Source organism: Paramisgurnus dabryanus, chromosome 21 (genome assembly GCF_030506205.2).
Source record: "Paramisgurnus dabryanus chromosome 21, PD_genome_1.1, whole genome shotgun sequence".
Classification (NCBI taxonomy): domain Eukaryota; kingdom Metazoa; phylum Chordata; class Actinopteri; order Cypriniformes; family Cobitidae; genus Paramisgurnus; species Paramisgurnus dabryanus.
In genome coordinates this window covers 11,956,007-11,980,497 of record NC_133357.1, presented here as the reverse complement: position 1 = coordinate 11,980,497, position 24,491 = coordinate 11,956,007, and the positions used below count along the sequence as shown (strand labels likewise).

Sequence of the window (24,491 nt, the reverse complement as noted above, 5' to 3'; positions counted from 1 at the left end):
TAAAATTTTTATTTTGATAATATTTTAATAATGTTTTAACCGGTTTATATTATACAATTTATAATATTAATATAATTAAATTAGAAGCATTAAAAATTGATTTCACATTGATTTCAATCTTTGACATGACCTTACCAAGTCAATATTAAAGATATCAAAGTTATATTTTTACTGAATGTTCATTAAAGACGATTTCAGCAGTAACAACATAAACAAACGGCTTTTGTGGAATGCATGTAACTTCCAGTAAACTCCACTAAGAATAAATAACAACAAAGTCCTTTTAGAGTAGTTTATTTCTGATAACAAGCCAGATAAACCAAGTAGATTACTTTAGTTCATATTTCATAGCTAAAGCGTATAAAACACGACACTGAGCTAACGTTGCTGTGTAAAATGTTTATTATAATGTATTACAACTACAAACCGTTAACTACAAACCAGCTGCCAAACCTCCCTTCACATACCGGTGATCCATGAATGCCGTCTCCCCCTGTCTTTAGGAAACCAAAACATTTTTGATGATGTATTTGTTCCAGAGTTCATTTTAGCTACTAGTCAGACCATTACACAAACACAAACCGAAAGTAAAGTTTCGACCAGATGCATAACCGCGACAATGCACGAGCGTCCGATAAAACCGTCTATATTACTGTACACTGTAAAAAGAATACTGTGAAAAATACAGTAACTTGCTGGCAGCAATTAGCTAGTAAGTTGCTGTATTTCATTTCACAGTATTCTTACTGTAAATGTAACTGCAGTAAAATTAAAATTACTGTGAACTCTTTTACAGTAATAATGACAGTACTGTATTTCATAACTACTACTGTAATAGGGATTACTGCATTTATTTTGTGTACTGTAAAATGAAGACACTGTTTGTCACAAAAATGCCATTTATTATCTCACTTTAAATTACAAAAATTCATAAATTAAAAATAGCATAGCATACATTTTTTTCAACATGTTACATTTTTTCTGTGAACATCTCAAAACTTTTCTGAACACATACATTTTTTTTTAATATGTTAACATTTTTCTGTGAATATTTCATTTAATTTCAACACTTCATACAAAAACACTTTTCTGAACACACAAAACAATCAATATTTATTCAAATGTTTCTGGTAAATTACAAATGCATAAAAATTAAATGATTTACATTTACAGCAGGATTTCAAACCTGAATATTGTTTTTCTCCAAGACGTTTTTTTCAGAACTATTATTCTTTTAAAACTGGACCTGAACTAGTTGACTTCCTGGGCTGGACTCTACCCTGTAGTGAAAGAAATTGACTATTAATGTAAAAGTTTATAAGCAAGACAGATGGGTTGATGACATATACATAAAAGTTTACTTCACAGTGTTTTAAAGGTGCGGTGTGTAATTTCAAGAAGGATCTCTTGACAGAAATTAAAAATAATATACAAAACTTAATTATCAGGGGTGTATAAAGACCTTTCATAATGAACCGTTATGTTTTTAATGCCTTAGAATGAGACGTTTTAACTACATACACAGAGGGTCCCCTTACATGGAAGCAGCCATGTTTCTACAGAAGCCCTTAACGGACAAACTTTTTTACTAAGTTGTCTCCAACTATGACATGTTTGTCCGGTGGCAGCTACCGTAGTTTCTCTATGTGTTTCAAAAGCAAGAGGTGAGCAGTGGACTGAGCAGTTGGTTGCAATTCACAACTTCACCACTAGATGCCCCTAAAATTTACACACTGCACCTTTAAATAAACAATTTTTATTTTTTTATATGCTCTGTTTGTGGTTTGTGGAGTAAAATCTAATATTTATTATTTAATAACTGTCTACATTAAAGGCGGAGTGCACAATGTTTGAAAAACGCTTTGGAAAAGGAGACGGGCCGACTACCAAAACACACTTAAAGCCAATCAGCAGTAAGGGGCGTGTCTACTAACCGACATCCTTGCTGGGTTGCGTATGTGTGAAGCGGGTCTTTTAAAAGAAGGTCCAGATTCTATTGGGGTAGGGGTGTGTTTGTTTAGGTGATTTCAAATATCAACATTGGCTTTCAAACATTGTGCACTCCGCCTTTAATACTATTATAAAATTATACATGAATATCCCACATTTCTGCCACAATACCATGTTTACAGTTAGTGATACAACAGTGAAATTGATGGTAAATATTTGATTTGTGAATGGAAAAGTATTGTTTCACTCGACGCGCCAAACACATATTTTGAAATGACGAACCACACACATGACGGGCTACATACATGTTGTGACAAACTTCGCATCGTGCGCCCTCGAAAAAAGAAGTCACCGGCCGCCACTGCATTAGACTAGCTGTGCTGGTTTTCTACAGTTTGCATGGTGAGTTAAATTAAACGTTTGATGTTTAACAATAGCACAACAGTTGATATAAACAAAAATAAACACTTTAAGAAGTATTTTACAAATCGGGTAGTTGGTTAAAGAATGAGTACTCAAATATTTGTTCCCATTCCTAGTCAAAACTATATAAAAAACAAATAAGTGCTTACCTCTGGATAAATTCCAATGTAGTGGCTGCATCATACATGGCTAGAGCAGAAGTGAAATCATAACGGTCACTCAATTGGAGGAGAACTCTGCCCTCGATGGAAAGCATCCATTTTTTGCCCCCAGAATGGACTCTCCTAAAAAATATTAAATAAAAGTTGACATTGCACAGTATTCAATCTGATATGGTTTACTATTTTACATAAGCAAAATTTATTGAAAACACTAGCCCTACATAACTACCTCTTTTTTTCCTATTAGATCAATAACCACTAGAGATTTTTGGAATGTATGTGCAAGATGACATAAAACTTTGTTCACACCACACAGTGACTCGATACAAATATGCTTTATAGATGAAGTAACCCTTAAAATTGGCATCTATTGTGTATGTCGAGTGCTGGGATCTTACCGAGCATGATGAGCCTTGGAGTGCTTGGCAGGGAAATCTGGGCCTCAGCATCTGTTTAGGTGGAAGTTTTCTGTAACACAAAATAAACAAACAAATAAAATCTATTAGAAATCACAAGTACAATATTCATAAGAGAAAAAGTGTGTCAATACTGTAAAAAAATAACTTGCATCAACCAAGAGAAAAACAGCTTCTTCCTGTTGCATGGTTTCTGTGCACTTTAACATGTTTGATATATTAATATATATATAAATCATAGAATAAACAACATTGCTTGCATTTGAAAATCATCATGCATGCCAGTTCATGTAACTTATGTACCTGGAACGATGGTCGATGGCTCTTGTCTGCAGTCTGAAAGGAAAAAAAAGATGTGAATAAAATAACGAGTAAGATCTCGAGATATCTTAATACAGTGCGAGAATATTATAATACTATAATATATATACACAATTTCAAACTATTTTGAATTCAGCAATGCTAACGTTAGGTACTATTTAATCAAATAAAAAGACGTTACAAATGTTATGTCGCCAGATAAGACAAATATTTATACAATATGCTCCCAAAAGTCGGGTATAACACTTCAAATTAGGCTATTAACAATCTAACGTTATAGTTTCTGCAGTTTGACCTCCAATGAAGTTCAGAAAAATCGTGAAATTATGAATATTGTGTTTTCTTTCGAATCGGCCCGCTTAACTTTATGCGTTTCCTCAGGCAGCAACGTAAGCGAGCAAGAGAAAAAAACGAGAGATTTAAACGAATATCGCGCCAATAAATACAAAAATACACACTTTTAAATTAATTTTGGTTCACAATGCTAACGCTATAATTAAATTAAAGACGTTATAAATGTAATGTTGCCGGATAAGTCTTACCTCATATCTCCTCAGCTGCGTTTTCTTTCAGCTCGAGAGACTGGTTTCAGCCTGCGGAGGTCGTCGCACTTGCATATGCAGGGTCCATACGTCATCAACCCTGGGTTATTTAAGTTAACTGACCATTAGATTCGCAAGTCATAAGCATATTAAACAATTTACTATTAACTTAGAATAACAGTCAACTTTATAATTGTTAATATTCTGAAACAAGACGTATGTAGCCGAGAAATGCGACCTCCGGAGGCTGCAGCCTTCCCATTGAGACACGGCCAATTACTTTTATTATTAAATTATTATCCTTAACTTAACTATGACGTTATAAAATGTTGCCAAACTAGAAAATATATCGAAATCATTCAGAAATATATATTTGTGGTAATAAAATTGCAAAATGCACACACGAGACGGGTTTACTAGGAAGTGTGCCGCTCATTACTCCTCTCTCTCAGTGCACTCTTAAAGTTGAACAAACAGGTGACTTTACAAGAGTAAACTTTGGAATTAAATTAGCAAATTTACCTTTCTGAAGTAAAAATTCAGATGAAAGTGTGGAATCTCGTAGCTTTCCTTGGCTGAAGAAAAAATCCTCTAGAAATTGCTGTATTGTGATTCACAGAAAAAATATTTTTACTGTAGAATTTACCCGCCGTTGAAAAAAGACCATGATGCTTTGCAGATCTACAGCAACTTGCTGTATACAAGTTCTACAGTAAGCATTTGCTCATTTTACAGTAATAATGCTGTGAAAACTACAGAAATTTGTTACAGTGTACACTCAGCTGAGTTTAAATTAACCCAGAAAATGTTAATATTTGACTCAACAATTGGTTAAAACAACCCAGCATTTTGGGTTGAAAGGCTCCTCCCTTTTTGACCCAACACTGGATTAACCAAAACCCAGCATTTTTTAGAGTTAGGATGAAAATAAATGACTTCAGCTGGGTTTTCACAGACTGGGTCACACAGAGATTTGCTTTTTGTCCCATTGTATCTCTTTAAAATATTGCAAAATGTTTAAACATTTTGGGTGAATACTAATTTTAAATTGACAGCCCTAGTTTAATACATTTGACTCTTTTTGAAAATATTTTCAGTACATTCATTGTTTTTGTTTTATAAACAGATTTTGGGTTTAGTAGCCATTTAAAGTCCAAAAGCAAAACCAGTTCAGAAGCAGTGAAATACAGCTGGTGTTAGATCCTTGTATCCAAACACTCATTGTATTGGGCTTCAGCTGGTTCTGTAATGGCCGATAAAGGTCAGTGCAGATCCCCTATGTGTTCTCTCTCACTTTCTCTCTATTTCCTCCTGTGTTCTCTGCCTGCTGAGACTCAGCCAGGAATCAGGGCCAACTACCGCTGTCATCCCTTATCAGCCGAGAGAGAGAGAGAGAGAGAGAGAGAGAGAGAGAGAGAGAGAGAGAGAGAGAGAGAGACATGGTTACAGCTGACTCCCCTTAACCAGACAGAGAAAAAAGAGCAAGAAAGAAAGACTGGCCCCAGATTACTGATACGATTAAAGGAAAAAACGAAGGAGATTAGTAAACTGTGGCATGTTTTACGGTATGTGTATGTGCTTAGATTCTCATTGGACAGGAGAGATGCATTTCAATATAAATAATAAAAACAAATCAGTTCACATGACAGACCACAAACTGAATTGTTTGTGTTTTATCTCAAACATAGCGAAGTTTCATACCACGGCTAGACTCTAGCAAATCTGGGGCAAAGCTGGTTGCGGTAGATAGCATGTCGCCTTTGATGGGTTTAAATGAGTGCATGTTTAAAGAATGCGACCGCTGAGTCTGAAATGGAGAGCTACTGTACTTCCTCCCGGTTATAATTAGATTTGCCGCCGGAGTAAAATCATCCTGTTATAGGCACACACATTTTGTTGGTTGGCACCCCTCACTATGACTTATGGGTAGCCGTGCTAAACATTACTACGTGATTGATTTCATCCAGAATTGAGAAGAATGTTAATATTCATTAGGTTTAACGATGAATAAGATTGTTTGAGCAGTCACATGCAAACAGTTTCAGCACATGTTTAGGGAAATAAAGTGGACACAGTATGTTTGTTGTTATCTGTAGGAAGTTAAGGTCTCTTGGGTTTTATTAATGGAAGCGGAGTACAATCTGTTTATATAGTACAGTGTGCTGAGTGCATTTAGTGAAAGAGGGATGTTGAGTGTTACCGAAGTGTTTTAGTGTCTGACTGATTGACTGAAGAGAGGGGAAATGGAAAGTTGAAGGTAGAGAGATTAACTGGAGATATCGATGGAGACGGCTAGTTAACAAGAACGAATCTTCCCACCCGGATACCTTTATCGGATTATGTGTGGGTGATTGACATTTTAGAAAGTTAATCAAAACATTTCCAGAAAATAAGTTATGAACGTTGCATTGTATATAATTTTTGTATATAATCACATTTTGTATTATTTTTTAACCCTAAAGGAAAGCTACAGTTTTCTATACATTTTTAAATATACGTGACTGCGTCTGTGAAATCCAGGTTAAAGGGATGGTTCCCAAAAATGAAAATTCTGTCATCATTTTCTTATCCTCATGTTGTTCTTAATCTACATGAATTTCTTTTTTCTGATGAACACAAAATAAGATATTTTGATTAATGATGGTAAGCACACATCTGATTGTAACCATTGAGTTCCATAATGGATTTTTCTACTATGGAAGTCAATGGTTACAATCAGCTTACCATCATTTATCAAAATATCTTCTTTTGTGTTCAACAGTAATAAACAATTCATACAAGTTTAAAAAAAAACATGAGGATGAGAAAATGATGACAGAATTTTCATATTTTTTTGTGAACTATCCCTTTAAAGTATCATAATTTAATATTAAGATTTGGAGCATCAAAGTTTTATTTCAGACTTTGACATGACCTGACTTTACATAGTGTAAAAAAAACGCAGCATTAAGTTTAAACAACTTAATTATGCAAAATGTTTAACTTAATTTTTTAAGTTAAAGTAATATAAAAATATATGTTGATATGATATAATTTTTTTTAAACCAGATTTTTTTAAGAAAACTAAATCACAAAATAAACCCCTCACAGACTGGCTCACATTTTATCCAAAATATTTAAATCAAAGATTCAAGATTTTTAACAAAAAAAAAACTAATTTTATAAACAAATAAACACACAAACAAATTATATTAAAATTACTATTTTGTCAGCATTGGTTTACTCTGGGTACTCCAGGTTCCTCCCAAAGGCTAAAAACATGCAAGTTAGGTGATACTGGAGATACCAAATTTCAGCTTCCCCAACCTGTGTATGGATTACCAAGTGTGGATCAACTTCTTTATGGATAAACCAGTTATTGCATGAATATACCCATAGATGCTGAATGGTGTAAAGAAAGAAAGAAAGTACGAAAGTAAGAAAGAAAGAAAGAAAGAGAAAGAAAGAAAGAAGGAGAGAGAAAAAAGAAAGAAAGAAAGAAAGAAAGCGAGAAGGAGAAAGAAAGAAAGAAAGAAAGAAAGAAAGGAGAGAGAGAAAAAAGAAAGAAAGAAAGAAAGAGAGAAAAAGAAAAAGAAAGAAGGAGAAAGAAAAAGATAGATAGATAGACAGAGATAGATAGATAGATAGATAGACAGAGATAGATAGATAGATAGACAGACAGACAGACAGACAGACAGATAGATAGAAGTATAAAGAAAGGAGGAGAAAGAAAAAGAAAGGAGGGGATGGATGGATGGATGGATGGATGGATGGATGGATGGATGGATGGATGGATGGATGGATGGATGGATGGATAGATAGATAGATAGATAGATAGATAGATAGATAGATAGATAGATAGATAGAGAAAGGAGGAAAAAAGAAAGATAGATAGATAGATAGATGGATGGATGGATGGATGGATGGGTAGATGGATGGATGGATGGATGGATGGGTAGATGGATGGATGGATGGATGGATGGATGGATGGATGGATGGATGGATGGATGGATGGATGGATGGATGGATGGATGGATGGATGGATGGATGGATGGATGGATGGATGGATGGATGGATAGATAGATAGATAGATAGATAGATAGATAGATAGATAGATAGATAGATAGATAGATAGATAGATAGATAGATAGATAGATAGATAGATAGATAGATAGATAAAGAAAGGAGGAAAAAAGAAAGATGGATGGATGGATGGATGGATGGATATACAGACAGACAGACAGACAGACAGACAGATAGAAGTATAAAGAAAGGAGGAAAAAAGAAAGATGGATGGATGGATGGATGGATGGATGGATGTATAGATAGATAGACAGATAGATAGATAGATAGATAGACAGACAGATAGATAGATAGATAGATAGATAGATAGATAGATAGATAGATAGATAGATAGATAGATAGATAGATAGATAGATAGATAGATAGATAGATAGATAGATAGATAGATAGATAGATAGATAGATAAAGAAAGGAGGAGAAAGAAAAAGATAGAGATAGAAAGGAGGAAGAAAGAAAGAAAGGAGGAAGAAAGAAATGATGGATGGATTTATAGATAGATAGATAGATAGATAGATAGATAGATAGATAGATAGATAGATAGATAGATAGATAGATAGATAGATAGATAGATAGATAGATAGATAGAAGTATAAAGAAAGGAGGAAAAAAGAAAGATGGATGGATGGATGGATGGATGTATAGATAGATAGATAGACAGATAGACAGATAGATAGATAGATAGATAGACAGATAGATAGACAGACAGACAGACAGACAGACAGACAGACAGACAGACAGACAGACAGACAGACAGACAGACAGACAGACAGACAGACAGATAAAGAAAGGAGGAGAAAGAAAAAGATAGAGATAGAAAGGAGGAAGAAAGAAAGAAAGGAGGAAGAAAGAAATGATGGATGGATTTATAGATAGATAGATAGATAGATAGATAGATAGATAGATAGATAGATAGATAGATAGATAGATAGATAGATAGATAGATAGATAGATAGATAGATAGATGGGGAAGAAAGAAAGAAAGGATGAAAAAAGAAAGATGGATGGATAGATGGATGACAGACAGACAGACAGACAGACAGACAGATAGATAGAAAGGAGGAAGAAAGAAAGAAAGAAAGGAGGAAGAAAGAAATGATGGATGGATGGACGGACTGATAGATAGATAGATAGATAGATAGATAGATAGATAGATAGATAGATAGATAGATAGATAGATAGATAGATAGATAGATAGATAGATAGATAGATAGATAGATAGATAGATAGATAGATAGATAGATGGGGAAGAAAGAAAGAAAGGATGAAAAAAGAAAGAAAGATGGATGGATGGATAGATAGATAGATAGATAGATAGATAGATAGATACAACAATTATTTCCAGTCCTCTAAGCTGATTGGTCAAACTTTGTTTGTACATTTAGTGTAACATCACTGTGACGCTTCACTGTGTAATCTCTCCTCAAACAGTCAAATTATCCACCCATATCGTTTCTAAAATAATAACTCGTTCGCAAGTCACACAATGCTACTTAACTACACGGACAGTAGCAATTGTCTATGATTAATAGCACGAGTGTACCCATTAAGACAATTTTCCACTTTTAACAACCAATGACAGCTTGCACATGTGATAAACTGTCAAGACAAGCATCCAGGTGGTGTGGAAAACATGAGGGGAAAGAGGAAGTTGTGCCAGGAGCGACAGATGAGGGAAGAGAGAGGGAATGGGGGAAGGGAGGTGTATAGCTGCATGCCACTAGAGTCAGAAGGTTGTCATGGTAATCGGTGTGAGAAAAAAATACAGGCGGGCTAGTATTGACACGTCGCAAGCATCTCATTATTGGACAGCACCGCGGTTTATTCCCCATTAGTGCATGACGGAATTAATCACTGTATGTTTACAGCGATCTCAGATTTAGCATCCCGTCGGTGATGTCACACCAGCTCTTGCGGTAAAAAATATGCATCTCAAAGTGTACTGTAAGCCAACGTGACCCCATTTTCTCATCGTTCGGACAAAGACATTTGAATGGCAGTCAAATCGTTCAAACTGATTTCACTTGCTGTTCATGTAGTCAGGGCCTGTAATGACTTGAGTGTGTGTTTATATGTGATAACCAAAAAGGTCTAAACAGATTAGATTAGTATAGAAAAGCATTAGCATGCAGAATAAATATATCTTCTCACTTCTTCACCTATTGAAGACATTCAGAGCTTGCAGGCTAAATTTTTTCCATTTTTTTTCTCCTCTATCTCTGTTCAAAGATCCCAAGAGATGCTCCTTTCGATTATATCTAGAGCACTTAGGAGCAAGTGCTACTCTACAGCGTTTAACAAAGGTAATGGAGCTGGTATAGACAGGTTTGCATAATAAGTGTTTGATTATCAGACGGACGATAACCAAACCGATAACAAAGATTCATCGCTTGATGGTTCCATATAGTTTCACGTGCATGCCCGTCTCTGAATGCAAATCCTGTGGCATACTAAAGCAGGGCTGACCTTGTCTTGTCAATACTTATTTGCATATAAAAGTAGTGCACTAGCAATGATTCAGAGATGTAGACCAGAATTCACCTGGCAATTTTCCCATCCACCGCAGTAGAGGAACATCAAGGGTTCTTGTTAATTAGCCTTTCTAGAAAATGAAAAAAGTTATGGAGCGTCATGAATAATCCAAAGCTGAGATGGCGTCCAACATTGCTGAATAGACAAATGGACTTGAATAACTACTTGGCTTTAAGTACTCTGAGACTTTTCCTGTGTTGTGCTTGAAGGGTGAGTGCTTTGCATTTATATTTATTTAAAAGAGACACTTATGTGGTTCCAAAATCCTAACTTTATATGCAAAGTCAGTTATTCGACTCTCACAAACATGTTGCACATGAAAAAGCTCATAATGTGCATTGTTATGTGATGTCTATGCATGGTTTGCGTGTAATAGTGTTAAAAAAGGCTGTCCATCAATCTGGTTTGAATGAGGGTGTGTAGTGTGTGCCTTCACGCGCCCCTTGGGAGTGGCTGACAACAAGGCCCCGCGTGTCACACGACCCCTCGACAGCTGCGATCCCCCCAATGTTCTCCACTTATCACTGAACCCAGGGGACCTCTAACACCTTCATGCACGCTCATGCACATTTACTGACAGCCTGAACCCCGTCCTCATCACACAGGAGTCCTCAGATTGTGAGCCAGCTACAGCACGGGGCATGCTAATGATAAGCTCCCAAGCAATTGTGTGGTCCAGACCTTGTTAAGGCCAAAATGAGATGTCGTGCTTCGAGATGTGCTGGGTTTAATTATGGGTTGCTGTGACACGCTCATTTTCTGTAGCTAAATGTTATTTTTCCCTGTAAGATAATAATGTTTTTCTGGTCTTAGCACGGTTGTTGACTTCTTCTGTTATGGTTCTGTGTGACTGTATTGAATAAATGTGTTGCAATATTTCTTGCTGCTTTCTTTTCGACTGTGTTAAACGCTGTCAGGAAAATCATTACACATTTTGAAAATGCTATGTTGGGTTAAATATGGATATTTTTTGAAGTTAATTTAAACCAAAGGTTGGGTTTGAGCGGGGCACGACCTAATGTTTTTTGGTTTTGGCTCAATCATTCAAAAAATATTTGAGTTTGATTAATTATATTTTTACACAAGCAACACACACATCTCTGCTATGAATGAACATTTGAAGTTTGTTTCTAGTACTTACCATTCTTGGACAATTACACCAAACGTGACAGAAGTGCAAATGTGACAAGTTACTTACCCCATAGGTGGGGTTAATTGTAACAGGTAGGGGGTTAGTTGTAACACTTGCTATAAATTAAGTGTGCAGGCAAATATGTCAATACTTTTTTGTCTATATACTTGAAGTGGATATTGTTTATATATCTGTCTATAATAGACAGGTATCCACACTGTATTCATTCATCCAGCCCTTTTCTAACAAAAGTTCAATTAGAAATGGATACAAATGTGTAAATATGTGAGAAAAAGACAATTATGACAAAATATGTCTGTAATAATCATACTACAGTTTCAAAATCAAATTCTGAGATAAAGAGCATCAAAGTCTGATTTTAGCCATTCATTTTATTATGATTTCAATCTTTGACGTGACCTTATTCAATCAATATTTAAGATATTATTAAAGAAAATATATTTGACACATGATTTTTGATAAGACAGGCACATTTATTTACTTGGCAGCCAGCAATCATTCGTGTGTATTTAAAACAACAGCAAGAATAACGCTAACGTTAGCGGGTTTTATATCGTAAGTGCTGAGGGGTTTGTTGTAACACAGCGTTACAATTAACCCTGCTGGGTCAAAATATTTTCAAGCCCACCAAAAAATGTGTTAAGATCTGCAGATATATTTTCAAAAACGATGCTATGTTTTAGTCAACAAGACATTGATTAATTTGACATAGCATTGGATTTGGTATCTTGCACACCCAACTTAGAAACCGAAAAAACATATGATGAAAAAATTAACTTACATGCCACCAAAACACTCGTTCATTAATAACTCTCTGGAAAAACATTATACATTTCAATAATTTATACCGGAAAAATTAAACGCTCAAATGTAAACAGTCCCTGTTTTTGCCCCACGCACCCCTATTATTGTTTTTGTCTGGATTTTCTGTGCAAATAAATGTTTAAACTATGTACCCCAGCTGTCATTGGGGCAGTGCCCTTTAAAAAAAGTCCTAATTTGTACTATTAGATAAGTATATGTATAGGTTTGGTACCAATTTTTTAATGTACCTTTGAGGTACTAAAATGAGCCTTTTATGTCCAAAACTATATTTTTGCAATGGTACTGCCCCAGTGACAGCTGTGAAAAAATGCTGTAGAAGTATTGTATATTTAGCTAATGCAAAATTGTTAACAAATACAGCCTTCTTTTAAACCAATATCTTATAAAGCTGTGTTTGATTGACTCATTGCCTGGGTCAAATGCCCCATTTACAGTCTGTCGGCGTAGTACAGCATGTGTCTATCTTAGCTGTCTGCAGTAGAGAGCTTTAGACAGCTCCTTTAAATGCTGTCCTGACCCCTCTGACAGCAATCCAGACCTGAGACCAATCAAGAACGGAGACAGGTAAAAAGCATCTGGTTTTATATCAAAAGAGAAAAATCAAAAGCGAAGGTCAAAGTCATGAATTTAGACAATTGAAATGGTAGATATAGCAGAGCCAAGACCATGCCCGACAAAAGTGGACTGACAGGGGGAGTTAAGACAGAAGGTCAGTGGTAATGGGTTTTCCGCTTAATTTCATAATGCTATGATTGCTGCATTTACAGAGCTAATGTTGACTCAGTATAGGTTTTCATGAGCCCGACCCCCCTTCCCACAACCGACTCGCATCTGTCCCAAGCTAGCATGTCAGTTTATGAGCTCTTTAAGTAACATTTGTCCTATTAATTATCTCTTTACTGTAGAATATCTCCATGTCTTTGGAGATTAGTCATCGCCGTCGACTTGGTTTGTCGAAATTGGGTGAAATTTGTAATTGGGTGACCGGCCAAGTGTGCATGTCATGCATCGTCCCAAAGCACCAGAGGTGTTTCTTTAATGAACGCCGGGGTTCCACAGGCTTAGTACGTCAAGTCCAAACGACATTAACAAATTCAATGCGGCCCATTTAAATACGAATTTGTGCCAGTAAATCTGTAGGCGTTCGTTCCGAATCACTGAAGTGCTTTCATTTTAGCTGTTGACATCAATTTACTTTTCCCAAAACTGCAATAAACATCAGTTTTAATTCATGGGTAGATTTATTTATTTATCTAGTTATTTATTTTTTTATTTATCTAGTTATTTATTTATCTATTTATTTAGTTATTTATCTATCTATCTATTTATTTATTTATTTAAAGAGCTCGGATGCAAAATCCGCTAAATGAAATTAGATAAAAAAAATTATATAATGATTGCATATTTAGTGGTTTTGCAACTGTTTACTATGTATTGTCCAAAGAATTTAATTGTTTTTAGAAGTGGGGTTGTTTGCCAATATTTATTTATTTATTTATTTATTTGTTTGTTTGTTTATTTATCCAGTTATGTATCTAGTTATTTATTTATCTAGTTATTTATCTAGTTATTTATTTATTTATCTATTAATCTGTCTGTCTGTCTGTCTGTCTGTCTAGTTATTTATTAATTTATTTATCTATCTATCTATTTATTAATTTATTTATTTATCTAGTTATCTATTTATTTATTTATCTAGTTATTTATTTATTTATCTAGTTATTTATTAATTTATTTATTTATTTATCTAGTTATTTACCTAGTTATCTATTTATTTATCTAGTTATTTATCTAGTTATCTATTTATTTATCTTGTTATCTATTTATTTATTTATCTAGTTATTTATCTATTTATTTATTTATCTAGTTATCTATTTATTTATTTATCTAGTTATTCATCTATTTATTTATTTATCTAGTTATTTATCTAGTTATCTATTTATTTATTTATTTATTTATTTATCTAGTTATTTATCTAGTTATCTATTTATTTATCTAGTTATTAATCTAGTTATTTATTTATCTATTTATTTATATAAAGAGCTCAGATGCAATATTCACTAAATGAAATTAGATTAATAAAATGATATAATGATTGCATATTTTAGTGGTTTTGCAACTGTTTACTATGTATTGTCAAAATATTTTTAGGGGTGTTTGCCAAAAAACTTGCATGTACCTAGAGGGTTTTGCGTTGAAAGTCACATTTGTTAAATACCAATGAAATAACTAGAGTGACATTTGTGAAAATATGTACATTACTGACTAATAATAACCTTTTATTGCCATTAAATTGAAATTACTGAACCTAACATAAGAGCCTGATAAATTTACAAGAAAACGTGTCAGACGCATTTAGAGGGTTTTGCATCGTAACTCTTTGTATAACCTCTAATATCCATAAATCCATTAACCAGTCAAGTAACTCTGAGTCTGAGCCATCTGGAGCAACAAATGTTGCTGTCAGCTTTATTAAAATTCAAACTCTCTAGCTGGTGATTCCCTAGTTATATTTCTCTAATCGTTGTCATCGTTTTCTAGACACCATGTTCCCACATTTCTCATGTTCTTATTGAATAGGCATCAGATTAATTTTTTATATCATTGTTCAATCAGTACCTCTTTTGATCTTAAAGCATCTCTCTTTCTCTCTTCCCCCTGAAGCTTTGTTGGAAATCTTTTTTCCAACCTTGTCATCCTAATGAACACACTTCTTCAATTATTTACCACTTTTATTTTCTCAGTTTTTATTGCGTCTTAAGGGACAAAAACATCAATAAATAAATAAACCTGGCAGCTGATTCCTCTTAGAACACAGAAACGTCTCAGAGATACAAACAGAAGTGATTTTTATCCTGGATTGCCTGTCATGTTGTTGACTGCAAGATTTTGTCCTGTAATGCTCCCAAAGTAAAACAACATGATATTTGAGTCTAGCATGTGTGTAAGATCCATACTGTCAGGCATACAAGTGTGAAACGAGATCTCATATCAGCTATGTGACTCCCTATTCTTTTCTGGGCGTGCACGTGCGTGTGAATAACTGAATTTCTATGTCCATGTATGGGGGGGATGCTGTGGAGACCCCGTTGCCGTGGTAACGTGGATGGAGCGAGTGGGCGTCAGCACCTCTTACAACCTTTATTTTCTATAGCCTTTTGTCTCATTGATATCAACCCATAGTCCAGATAGACAGTGTGAATATGAAATCAACAATAACTAAGTGTTTAAAAGAGGACGAATTATTAAAAATTGCTCTGCTCTGTTTTAGTGCTTCACAAACATTGCATCAGTACTGATCAAAGATACCGGTCAGTTGTCAGGTGGGTAGGGCGGCTTTCTGGTCTCCTGTGTGCATCAGTGCTGTCGACACACATCAGAGACCTTTATGAAGATGAGAGGCAGGGCGACCCTTGGGTAAACCTTATAAGATGTTGAGTCAATAAAGCGAAAAATCTTGCCTGAAGTCAGCAGTGTGGCAATATGTGTGTGATAAAAAACTATCCAGAACCAAAATGAGAGCGCTTGAGTCGGAGTGAAAAAGCTAGTGAAGATATCAGGGGATGTAAAGTCAAAGAGCTGTGAGATCTTCCTCTGAAAAATAGTGGAAATGTCATCTTATCCTATATAGTTTTCAGATCTGTGTTTCATCTGTACACACACTCACAAGACAGTCATAGCGTGGTCTCAATAGAGTATTGACTTTTTATTAAGAAACAATAATTGCTCCTTTCTGTAATGAGATCAGCGTGATCACTAAACTAGCATGCAGGCTATTGTGTGGCACTTGTGTGCTCGGATCAGGAGCAAGTGTTATTTTTGCTCTCTCTCTCTCTATATATATATATCTCATTACAGAATTAACCCTTGAGTTACCTGCAACAGGTTTATGCAGAGATGCTAATGCTGAAGAAGACCCAGACACGATGACATTGAAGGCCGACCAAATATGTGATATGCAAACTGATATAAATTATAAATCTAGGTGAATTCAGGGCAAATTGTACCGACAGGAAGGCCAAGCTATAAATAATTTACCCTGTAGGGGTCTCTGCAAATTAGACCCCCCTGTCTCCTGGCACTCCTCTTTTTCCCTATTACTTTCAGTCACCTCTCCTCCACCTCCTCTGTCTCTCTCTCTCTCTTCTTTGAGATCAGTTTCTTTTGCTGTCTGTCTCTACTATTCGCTTGGCTTTCCAGACAGACAGACCCTCGGGGAGGTCTGTTGGGGTGGAGGGCAGGCACGCATTCATTTATTCTGCTCTCCATCTTTTTCTCTTCTCCTGGCTCTGACACACATCTTCACAGTTGGAGGTGGTAAATATTTAAAGAGCAGGCATGACGATGCCCAGCCCGCATAAACAACACATATTGTACAGATAACTTTGACTGATAAAACCCACAGTATTACTGCTGGTGCGATTCAAAAAACACATGGTATTTGACTTTGCAGTTGCTCCAATTTCTGATTGTGAGACGGATGAATGAATACTTGAAAGAAAATCATTGTGCAGATAAATAAAATGGTGTCAAACGGATAGTTTAGAAAATTCTCTTTGGAAAGGAGCATTCAAGGCCATTGGCCTTGACTATAAATGCATGCCTTACACCTTACCTTACATTTTATGTTAATATGCCAAGTTGATAAATCACTTGGCAACTGCAAACAGTCCATCTTTATAATATAATAATATAACATTCCAGTTACAATCTACAGAATATTTGTACTACTATTTTTACACTAAAATATTGATATCTTTTGACAAATTTAATTAGTACTTTACTTAAAGAGCACTTATTTTTTAGTGTGTACGTGTGTATTATTACATGTTAACAATATGTAAAAGGTACAAACCCCAAGTAAACGATGACGCGGGTTATCGTCTTCAACGTAAATCTCTTTTCTTGGACTACAACAAACACATGGGTTGTAGGCAACAGTTTACTTCCTAAGCCTGTTGACGTAGCCAAGACCGACATTATTATTCTGTAAGTTAACTCCTCTTGGCAGTGCATTGTGATCGAATCTTTCAAACATGGTAAGCAGCGTCACATTTCCTGCTGAGGTCAGAGGTATTCAGGCCAATCACAACGTACAAATTAGCTGGCCAATCAGATCGATGAGTTTTGTAAAAAATCAATGCGTAATCAATGTAATGGTCCAATTGCAAACCCACAGTTGACATTGCTAATCTACATATATTTTGTACGAAGTAATCCACATTTTTTATAAGCCTCCTTTTCTATATGCCTTTACATACAGTAGCCTACTGTGCAAAATGTCTTATCGTGGGTTCACACCAGCCGCGTTTGAGGCTTCAATTTGCGTCTACCGTGTCTAGTTTGCTGCGTGAAAATTTTTAGTTTTCTCGCTTTATTCAGGCGTGAAATTCTAGTCATCGAGACATTCACGCCGAAATTCGCGTCATGGGAGGGGCTTCTGCACCTCCGCTCGCTTCCTGTAATCACGTCACTACTAAAGCAAGCTCCTGATTGGTTAACGCGGCGTGTTTTTCTGCCAAAGTTCAGATTTTTCAACTCGCGTGTTTCCTGCGGCAACGCTCAATTTGACGCGATTCCCCCTGATTCACCTGTCCAGTTTGCGCGAATTAAGCGGAATCGTGTCTACCGCGCCACGCTAAACACCTCATTCGCGCCGTGAGACCTCCAGACACGCGTCAACGTGTCTTTACATTGACTTAACATTGAACTAATTCGCGTTTCACTCCTCTACCGCGGCAGGTCTGAACACAGCATTACAGTGGGTTCACACCAGCCGCCTTTGATGCGTCAAATTCGCGTCAACCATGTCTAGTTTCCGCTTGAACATTTTGAGTTTACTGGCTTCATTTGCGCGTGAAATTCTAGTCATCGAGACATTCACGCGGAAATTTGCATCATGGGAGGGGCTTCTGCAACTCTGCTCGCTTCCTGTAATCCCGTCACTACTTGAGCAAGCTTATGATTGGCCGCGGCAAAGCTAAATTTTTTCAACTTGCACGTTTGCCGCGGCAAAGCTCAATTCATGGCATTCGCTTGAACTAGACGAGCGAACAAGGCGAAATCGTGCCTACCGCGCCACGCTAAACGCCTCATTCGTGCCGTGAGACCTTCAGATGCGCGTCAATGCGACTTCACATTGACTTAACATTGAAATCACATGCGCTTGACGCCTCTACCACGGCTGGTGTGAACGCAGCATTAGGCCACTACCACCAGCTTTGTTATTTTAGCAAAGTTTTAATGTCCAGCCATATTTATTTTTCACTCTTTTTATAAAGATACAAAAAAAACTAAACAATTTTCAGAACTAAATGTCTTCTTCAGGCATCAGTCAGTATTTAGTCTGACCTCTCTTTGCACGAAACACATCTTGAGCTTTTTTGAGGAGACTGAAGTCCGGGAATACTAATTAGAAATTAGGATTTAATTTTTTTAAGAGATCCTGCAGTTGCCTACTATTGCTCAAGTGGAAGGGGAGTTTACCCTAAATACTTGTATACTTTGTATAGTAAAGAGACTGAAAAATAATGATATATTATCACTATACCATTGCAAAAACAACAAATCTAATGGTGGCATAGTGTAAATGTACAGTATATGCCTTTTCTGCATGCATTTACTGTAAAGCTGCTTTGCTACAATGCAAAATTGTGAACGCTCTATGGCAATAAACTTGATTTGATCATATATGCTTTTATTCTATTCTTAATTCATGTTTATTTATTCATATAAGCACAGCTTCCATCTAGATGAAACAAGCATTACATAAGCACATATGTACTTTGAACACACATTTAATCAGGACTGAGACTGACTTGTAAAAATCCACTATAATCCAGCTTACATGGTCAAAAAATTGTCCCTATAGCGGTGCCCTTTCAAGAAGTACCATCTTTGCACCTCATATAAAGTTCATATACATCAAAGATACATATTGATACCAAATGCATATATCTGTGCATAAATTTTATATATTAAGACCTTTTTAAACATCCACCATGTAGTGGTCTGCAAGTTCCTCTGTTGAAGATTATACCAAATTATACAAAGTTATGCAAGAATAACATTAACATTTTTATTATTAATGTACTTAAATGAAAACTGCCCCCTTATTCCCTGTAGTTCTAACCTTAAGAAGTCTAAAAATCCTGTCTTTTAAAAATCTGTGATCCACATCATCTTCACTGTGATTCAAACAGCAACTTCTGTGATTATAAGGTTCACGTTTCCACTCATAATCGAGCCGAATAAGCTGCATGTGAAGTCACACGCTCTGTTTCGCAAAGATAATTGTTTGCTTGTTTTTCAATTGCCGGAGGCGTGACGATACCAAATTTGTTTATGGTGCATCCATTCTCTGAGGTGCTGAAACCATGGTATTGTTTCTTTATTCACTGAATTCACATCTGTTCTGTGCAAAGTGCATCGTTGCCATTGGTGCTCCCCAGCTGCAGGCATCAATAATGTTTAGTCTATGACCTTAGCTAATGAGGATTAGATCCTACCACCAACAGCTGAACAGTAGATACCTACATCCCTGATAGTTGTCAATCTTTTTCCCATCAGTAATGGCGGTCATGTAAGCCTCTGTGTATAAGACTCTTATCAGTATGTTAGGGTTCAAGCGGTGTTTGCCTGAAGCAGAGGCACTGGTTGCATTTATATCTCCACCTATAGACCCCTCCCTCTGTTCAAGTCACTCATGCTTGACTTGGTTACCTAGTTACTGACTACTGTTTGAATACATGTTACCGGGCAGTGGTTTGATTGACAGCTTGCTCCCTTAGGATTGGGCGTGGGCTGGGGCTAATCGCACACGTTCAGAACCTTTCAGTCCCAATGAACCGAACTAACTGTCAAGGTCACGTCACACTGCCTTTATACCATCGTGTGATGAGGCTCGATTCATTTTTACATTTTTGTTGCTGAAAGGTTAACCGATGCTCATGCGGTATTTAATTGGCTGCTGACAGACCTCCTCCCCTATGATCAGTTCTTTCTTATTAATGGTGTGCTTAATTGATTTTGATTGGGATAGATTTCCAAAATGTCCTTATTTCCTTTTTACGGATAAGCTCCCAATAGCACCACTGTAATACAATGTGAAGCTAAGCCATGTTTGTACAAAGGACCAAATCTATATTGCATTTCAATTCAATATCGATTTCTTTTCGATTTCTTTCTAATTTGCATGCAAAGTCTAGATTTGGGGTCACACATATGATCCGTCCAACGTACCATATAAGCACCATTATATTTCCAAGTGCGCTGATAGGGTGATTGATCGGGCATCTGTGTGATTAAATGGGGGAAGGGATTACCGCCTTAGCTGTCATCTCTCATCACAATCCCACCTCCTTCCCTTCTTCTGTCCTTCACTGTGTGATTTGAAGACACAGGGCTCATAGGAGATGACTGTGTTTAATGAGCTGGGTAATCCAAGACTGAGCTCCTATGCCAACATTACATGCATGATCTTCCTTATGCGACCTGTAAGTGCCTCAACTGCCAGCTCAAATCATATAATAGCTATACACTACAACAAATGCTTTATTCCTACCTACAGTTTTTTTCTGAACAAATTATTTTATAAAGGATGTTTAATAATCTTTAGTAAGTTTATGTGCAAAATCTGTCTTTGTTCAACTAAGCAAAGCTTTAAGCGACACTCCAATTTTTGTGAAAATATGCTCATTTTCCAGCTCCCACGGAGTTAAATATTTGATTTTTACAGTTTTGTATTACATTCAGCTGATCTCACAGTCTGGCGCTAGCACTTTTAGCATAGCTTAGCATAATCTATTGAATCTGATTAGACCATTAGCATTGCGCTCAAAAATGACCAAAGAGTTTCGATATTTTCCTTATTTAAAATTTGACTCTTCTGTAGTTACATTGTGTACTAAGACCGACAGAAAATTAAAAGTTGCAATTTTCTAGGCCGAATGGCCGATATGGCTAGGAACTATACTCTCATTCTGGCGTAATAATCAAGGACTTTGCTGCCGTAACATGGCTGCAGCAGGCGCAATGATATAACGCAGTGCCCTAAAATAGTCCCCTGCATTGAAAGTAACCAATGTGACTATTTTCAGGCGCTGCGTAATAACACTACAGAACTACAGAAGAATCAAGTTTTAAATAATTAGTCATTTTTGAACAAGATGCTAATGGCCTACTCAGATTCAATGGATTATGCTAAGCTATGCTAAAAGTGGTACCGCCAGACCAGGAGATCGTCTGAATAGATTCCAAACCGGTAAAAATCAAATGTTTAACTCTGGGGAGCTGGAAAATTAGCATATTTCCAACTTAACTACTAGATTTATTTTACCAGATTATGCTGCTGGGTGGTAGATAGTTGATGGTGGTGGTTTTTACATTTACATTTATGCCTTTGGCAGACGCTTTTATCCAATGCGACTAGTGCATCAACCTGTGCATTTCTTTTATTACTACGTGTGTTGCTAGGACCGAACCCCTGACTTTTGCGCTGCAAATGCGCAATGCTCTACAGCAAAAGCATAGTCTGTGATCTAGCCCTGTGTTGTACATCATGACTACAGTAAATTCCCACCAGCTAGACCAGCACCGAATCGATATCAACCAGCAAGGAACAGCATGGAAATTCATGCTGGTCTGAGCTAATCTTTCCAACTGTGTGTGCGCATGTGTGGATGAATGAAGGATTGTGTTTTACTTCTCCTTCAACCTTTACCGCCTCTCCAAGGTCATCTAGCTCCAGGGTTTGGCAGTAGCGGGGTACAGCGGTGCCCAGTTAAACACATCCGTAGCTTCCAGCTGCTTTCAGACACGCTGTTCCCCAGCCAATAAAATTTTTCGCCGTTCTCCGCGAGCTCCATTTTGTACAGCGATGTGATCAAAGCAGTAAATGAATAAAAGAGGTTGTTTGATCTGGCGATAGTGCTGATAGAGCCACACACGCAGGCCTTTTGTGGTATGAATTGGTGGGCCTGGGTACAGATGGAGAACTACTGCAGAGTTGATCATAAGCCTGTGGTGTGAGTGATGGCTGAACTAATAAATGGTTATCTTCATCTTAAGAAATTATTTTTGTATTTATCTTTTCCTAATATATATTCATGACTATAATCAAATCAGTCTGAGAGTATTGACATCAGGTACAATCACAACAGTATTTGCACAGGTCTCACCATATCCTACATCCCTTTATCTTCCTCTCATTCAATCCTTTGTCTCTCATCACTCCGACTCTCCGTCCTGGGCGTTGTGGAGGTCTGAGTCATTTCTCTCTCCATACGTGGTTTTCCCCTCCTCCACCTGCCTGACTCCCCTCTCTTTTCTTTTACAGGAGGGTGTGGACCTGACTGATAGAAACAACGTGAGGACCGGACCACTGCTCTTCTCTGAGTGGGGTTTTCCTGGCGATCGTGTTTGTGCCTGCCAGCAGGTGCAATGCCTGCCACGTCACGACAGCAGGTGGGCAGCAGGGGGCGATGCATCGCACTCCTGTACCCTCTGCTCTCTCTCCTCCTGCTGGCTCTGGCTTCCAGGCCTGGGCAAGCCACCATCAGGATCCCATCTAAATGTAAGTACGCAATTAAAAAAAATATAAAACATGATGGATGTACTGTTTTTGTTTGTTATGACTTTTATTTGTGCATTGTTTTTGTTTGATGTACTGATGAAACACAATTGCATGGAGCCAGCCAATGATAATAGAGCTTGCCAGCTTGACAAAGTGCTTTCCAGTTTTGCATCATAGACACAGAGGTTTGTTCTTGATTTCAGTGGAAACTATAGCAAGCGGTGATTTACACCCACCTGAGCAGAAACTGTGAAAACATCATTTATCCGCCCCTGCTACAAGCTTCCCGAAGCTATAAACAGCTCTGGGTTTGTTGCTATTATTGTACATCTGTGATTTCACATTGCAGCAACTTGTCAATGTATCAGGGGCATCACTGTTTCGCCTCCTCTATATTTATACACACACACACCAAAGATAAAAATGGGTGCATGATGAAATTTCATTTAGCGCTAAATGAGATGTCAGGACAGACTTACATCGGTAGGTTTCTCTTGACTTTCAATTACTGACCTTTAAATGGACATAAATTAAACCGCTGAGAATCAATAACATACCTGCATTAAAATGTGCATACAGCAGCACACAGCCTGACTGGACTGGGTACAACCCATATGCTCCGTCTTCGCCTCCTGTTCTTCTCTTACTGCCGCCGCTGCAGTTTACAACCATTCAGTGTGATTGTTTTCATATTAAGATGCTGGAGCTGCATTATTATCTGGTAACGTGAAGGACGGCTGACAGGAGGAAAAATAGTTAGAGAGTTTATTTTTGCTCTGCTTTGCAAGCATCTTGTTATCTCCAGCATACCTCTTGGGTCTTGGCCAGGTGAACTAAAGTCCAGGTGTCCGATTTGGCATGATGTGATTTTTGTTTTCTCAGTTTCAATAAAATGTTATAATACCACCGTGAAGACGTGTTTCATAAATGAAAAAAAAGCACAATAATGCTTTTTTGCATGCATTTGTTGGCTTTACCTGAGAGCCACATTTGTGAAAATCTATAACCTTCTAATGCACGGATACACTCAAATAAAAGTGCCTAAAAGGTATTTCACAGCGATGCCATGGAATAACCCTTTTTGGTTACTCAAAGACCCTTTTCTTTCTTTAAAGGCGGGTGGATGATTTTTGAAAAAACTTTGGAAACGAGTCGGGCCGAGTATCAAAACACACTTGTAGCCAATTAGCAAAAAGATACGTGCCTACTAACCGACATCGTTGCCTGGGTTGCCTATGTGTGGGGCGGGTCGAAGCGTGCCATACAAGCCCTGAAAAGTGAAGGCAAAACGTCTCGATTGCCCCACTCCGGACTTGTAGTCCTCCTCAGAGTCCACACTTTGATGAAATCACGTAGTCCAGACTTTAGGGACCCTTGATGCGAGTCCACGTGGGTGCACCGGGGTTGTATTTTGGGACAGACTCGAGCATCACACCGGAAATAGGTAGAGAAGTTGCCCGTCAGTGTAAACTCCTCCCTTCCGTCGTCTGATTGGTCTGATTGCCCTTTCGCAAGGGCTTCTGGGTTGGTAAAGTG

The 24,491-nt window shown here is 37.1% G+C and overlaps 1 protein-coding gene and 1 long non-coding RNA gene across 5 annotated transcripts in view; one reads left to right on the top strand and one right to left on the bottom strand.

Moving 5' to 3' along the window:
- l1cama (L1 cell adhesion molecule, paralog a) overlaps positions 1 to 24,491 on the top strand; it is a 67,441-nt gene that overhangs the window by 14,504 nt on the left and 28,446 nt on the right. For all 3 annotated transcript variants that reach the window (XM_065285597.2, XM_065285595.2, XM_065285598.2), the window contains exon 2: positions 22,719 to 22,955. In XM_065285597.2, the coding sequence (XP_065141669.1) occupies positions 22,823 to 22,955 (133 nt within the window). In that variant the 5' untranslated portion in view covers positions 22,719 to 22,822. The remainder of the gene's footprint in view (positions 1 to 22,718; positions 22,956 to 24,491) is intronic.
- LOC135775420 (uncharacterized) lies at positions 660 to 4,582 on the bottom strand. Of its 2 annotated transcripts, XR_010543879.2 has the most exons (6): positions 4,336 to 4,582; positions 3,814 to 3,913; positions 3,254 to 3,286; positions 2,933 to 3,002; positions 2,523 to 2,657; positions 660 to 1,280 (listed from the first exon to the last, which is right to left on the bottom strand). It is a non-coding gene; the product is annotated as an uncharacterized lncRNA (long non-coding RNA). The 2 variants fall into 2 exon arrangements; XR_010543878.2 differs by lacking the exon at positions 4,336 to 4,582 and having other exon boundaries at positions 3,814 to 4,327.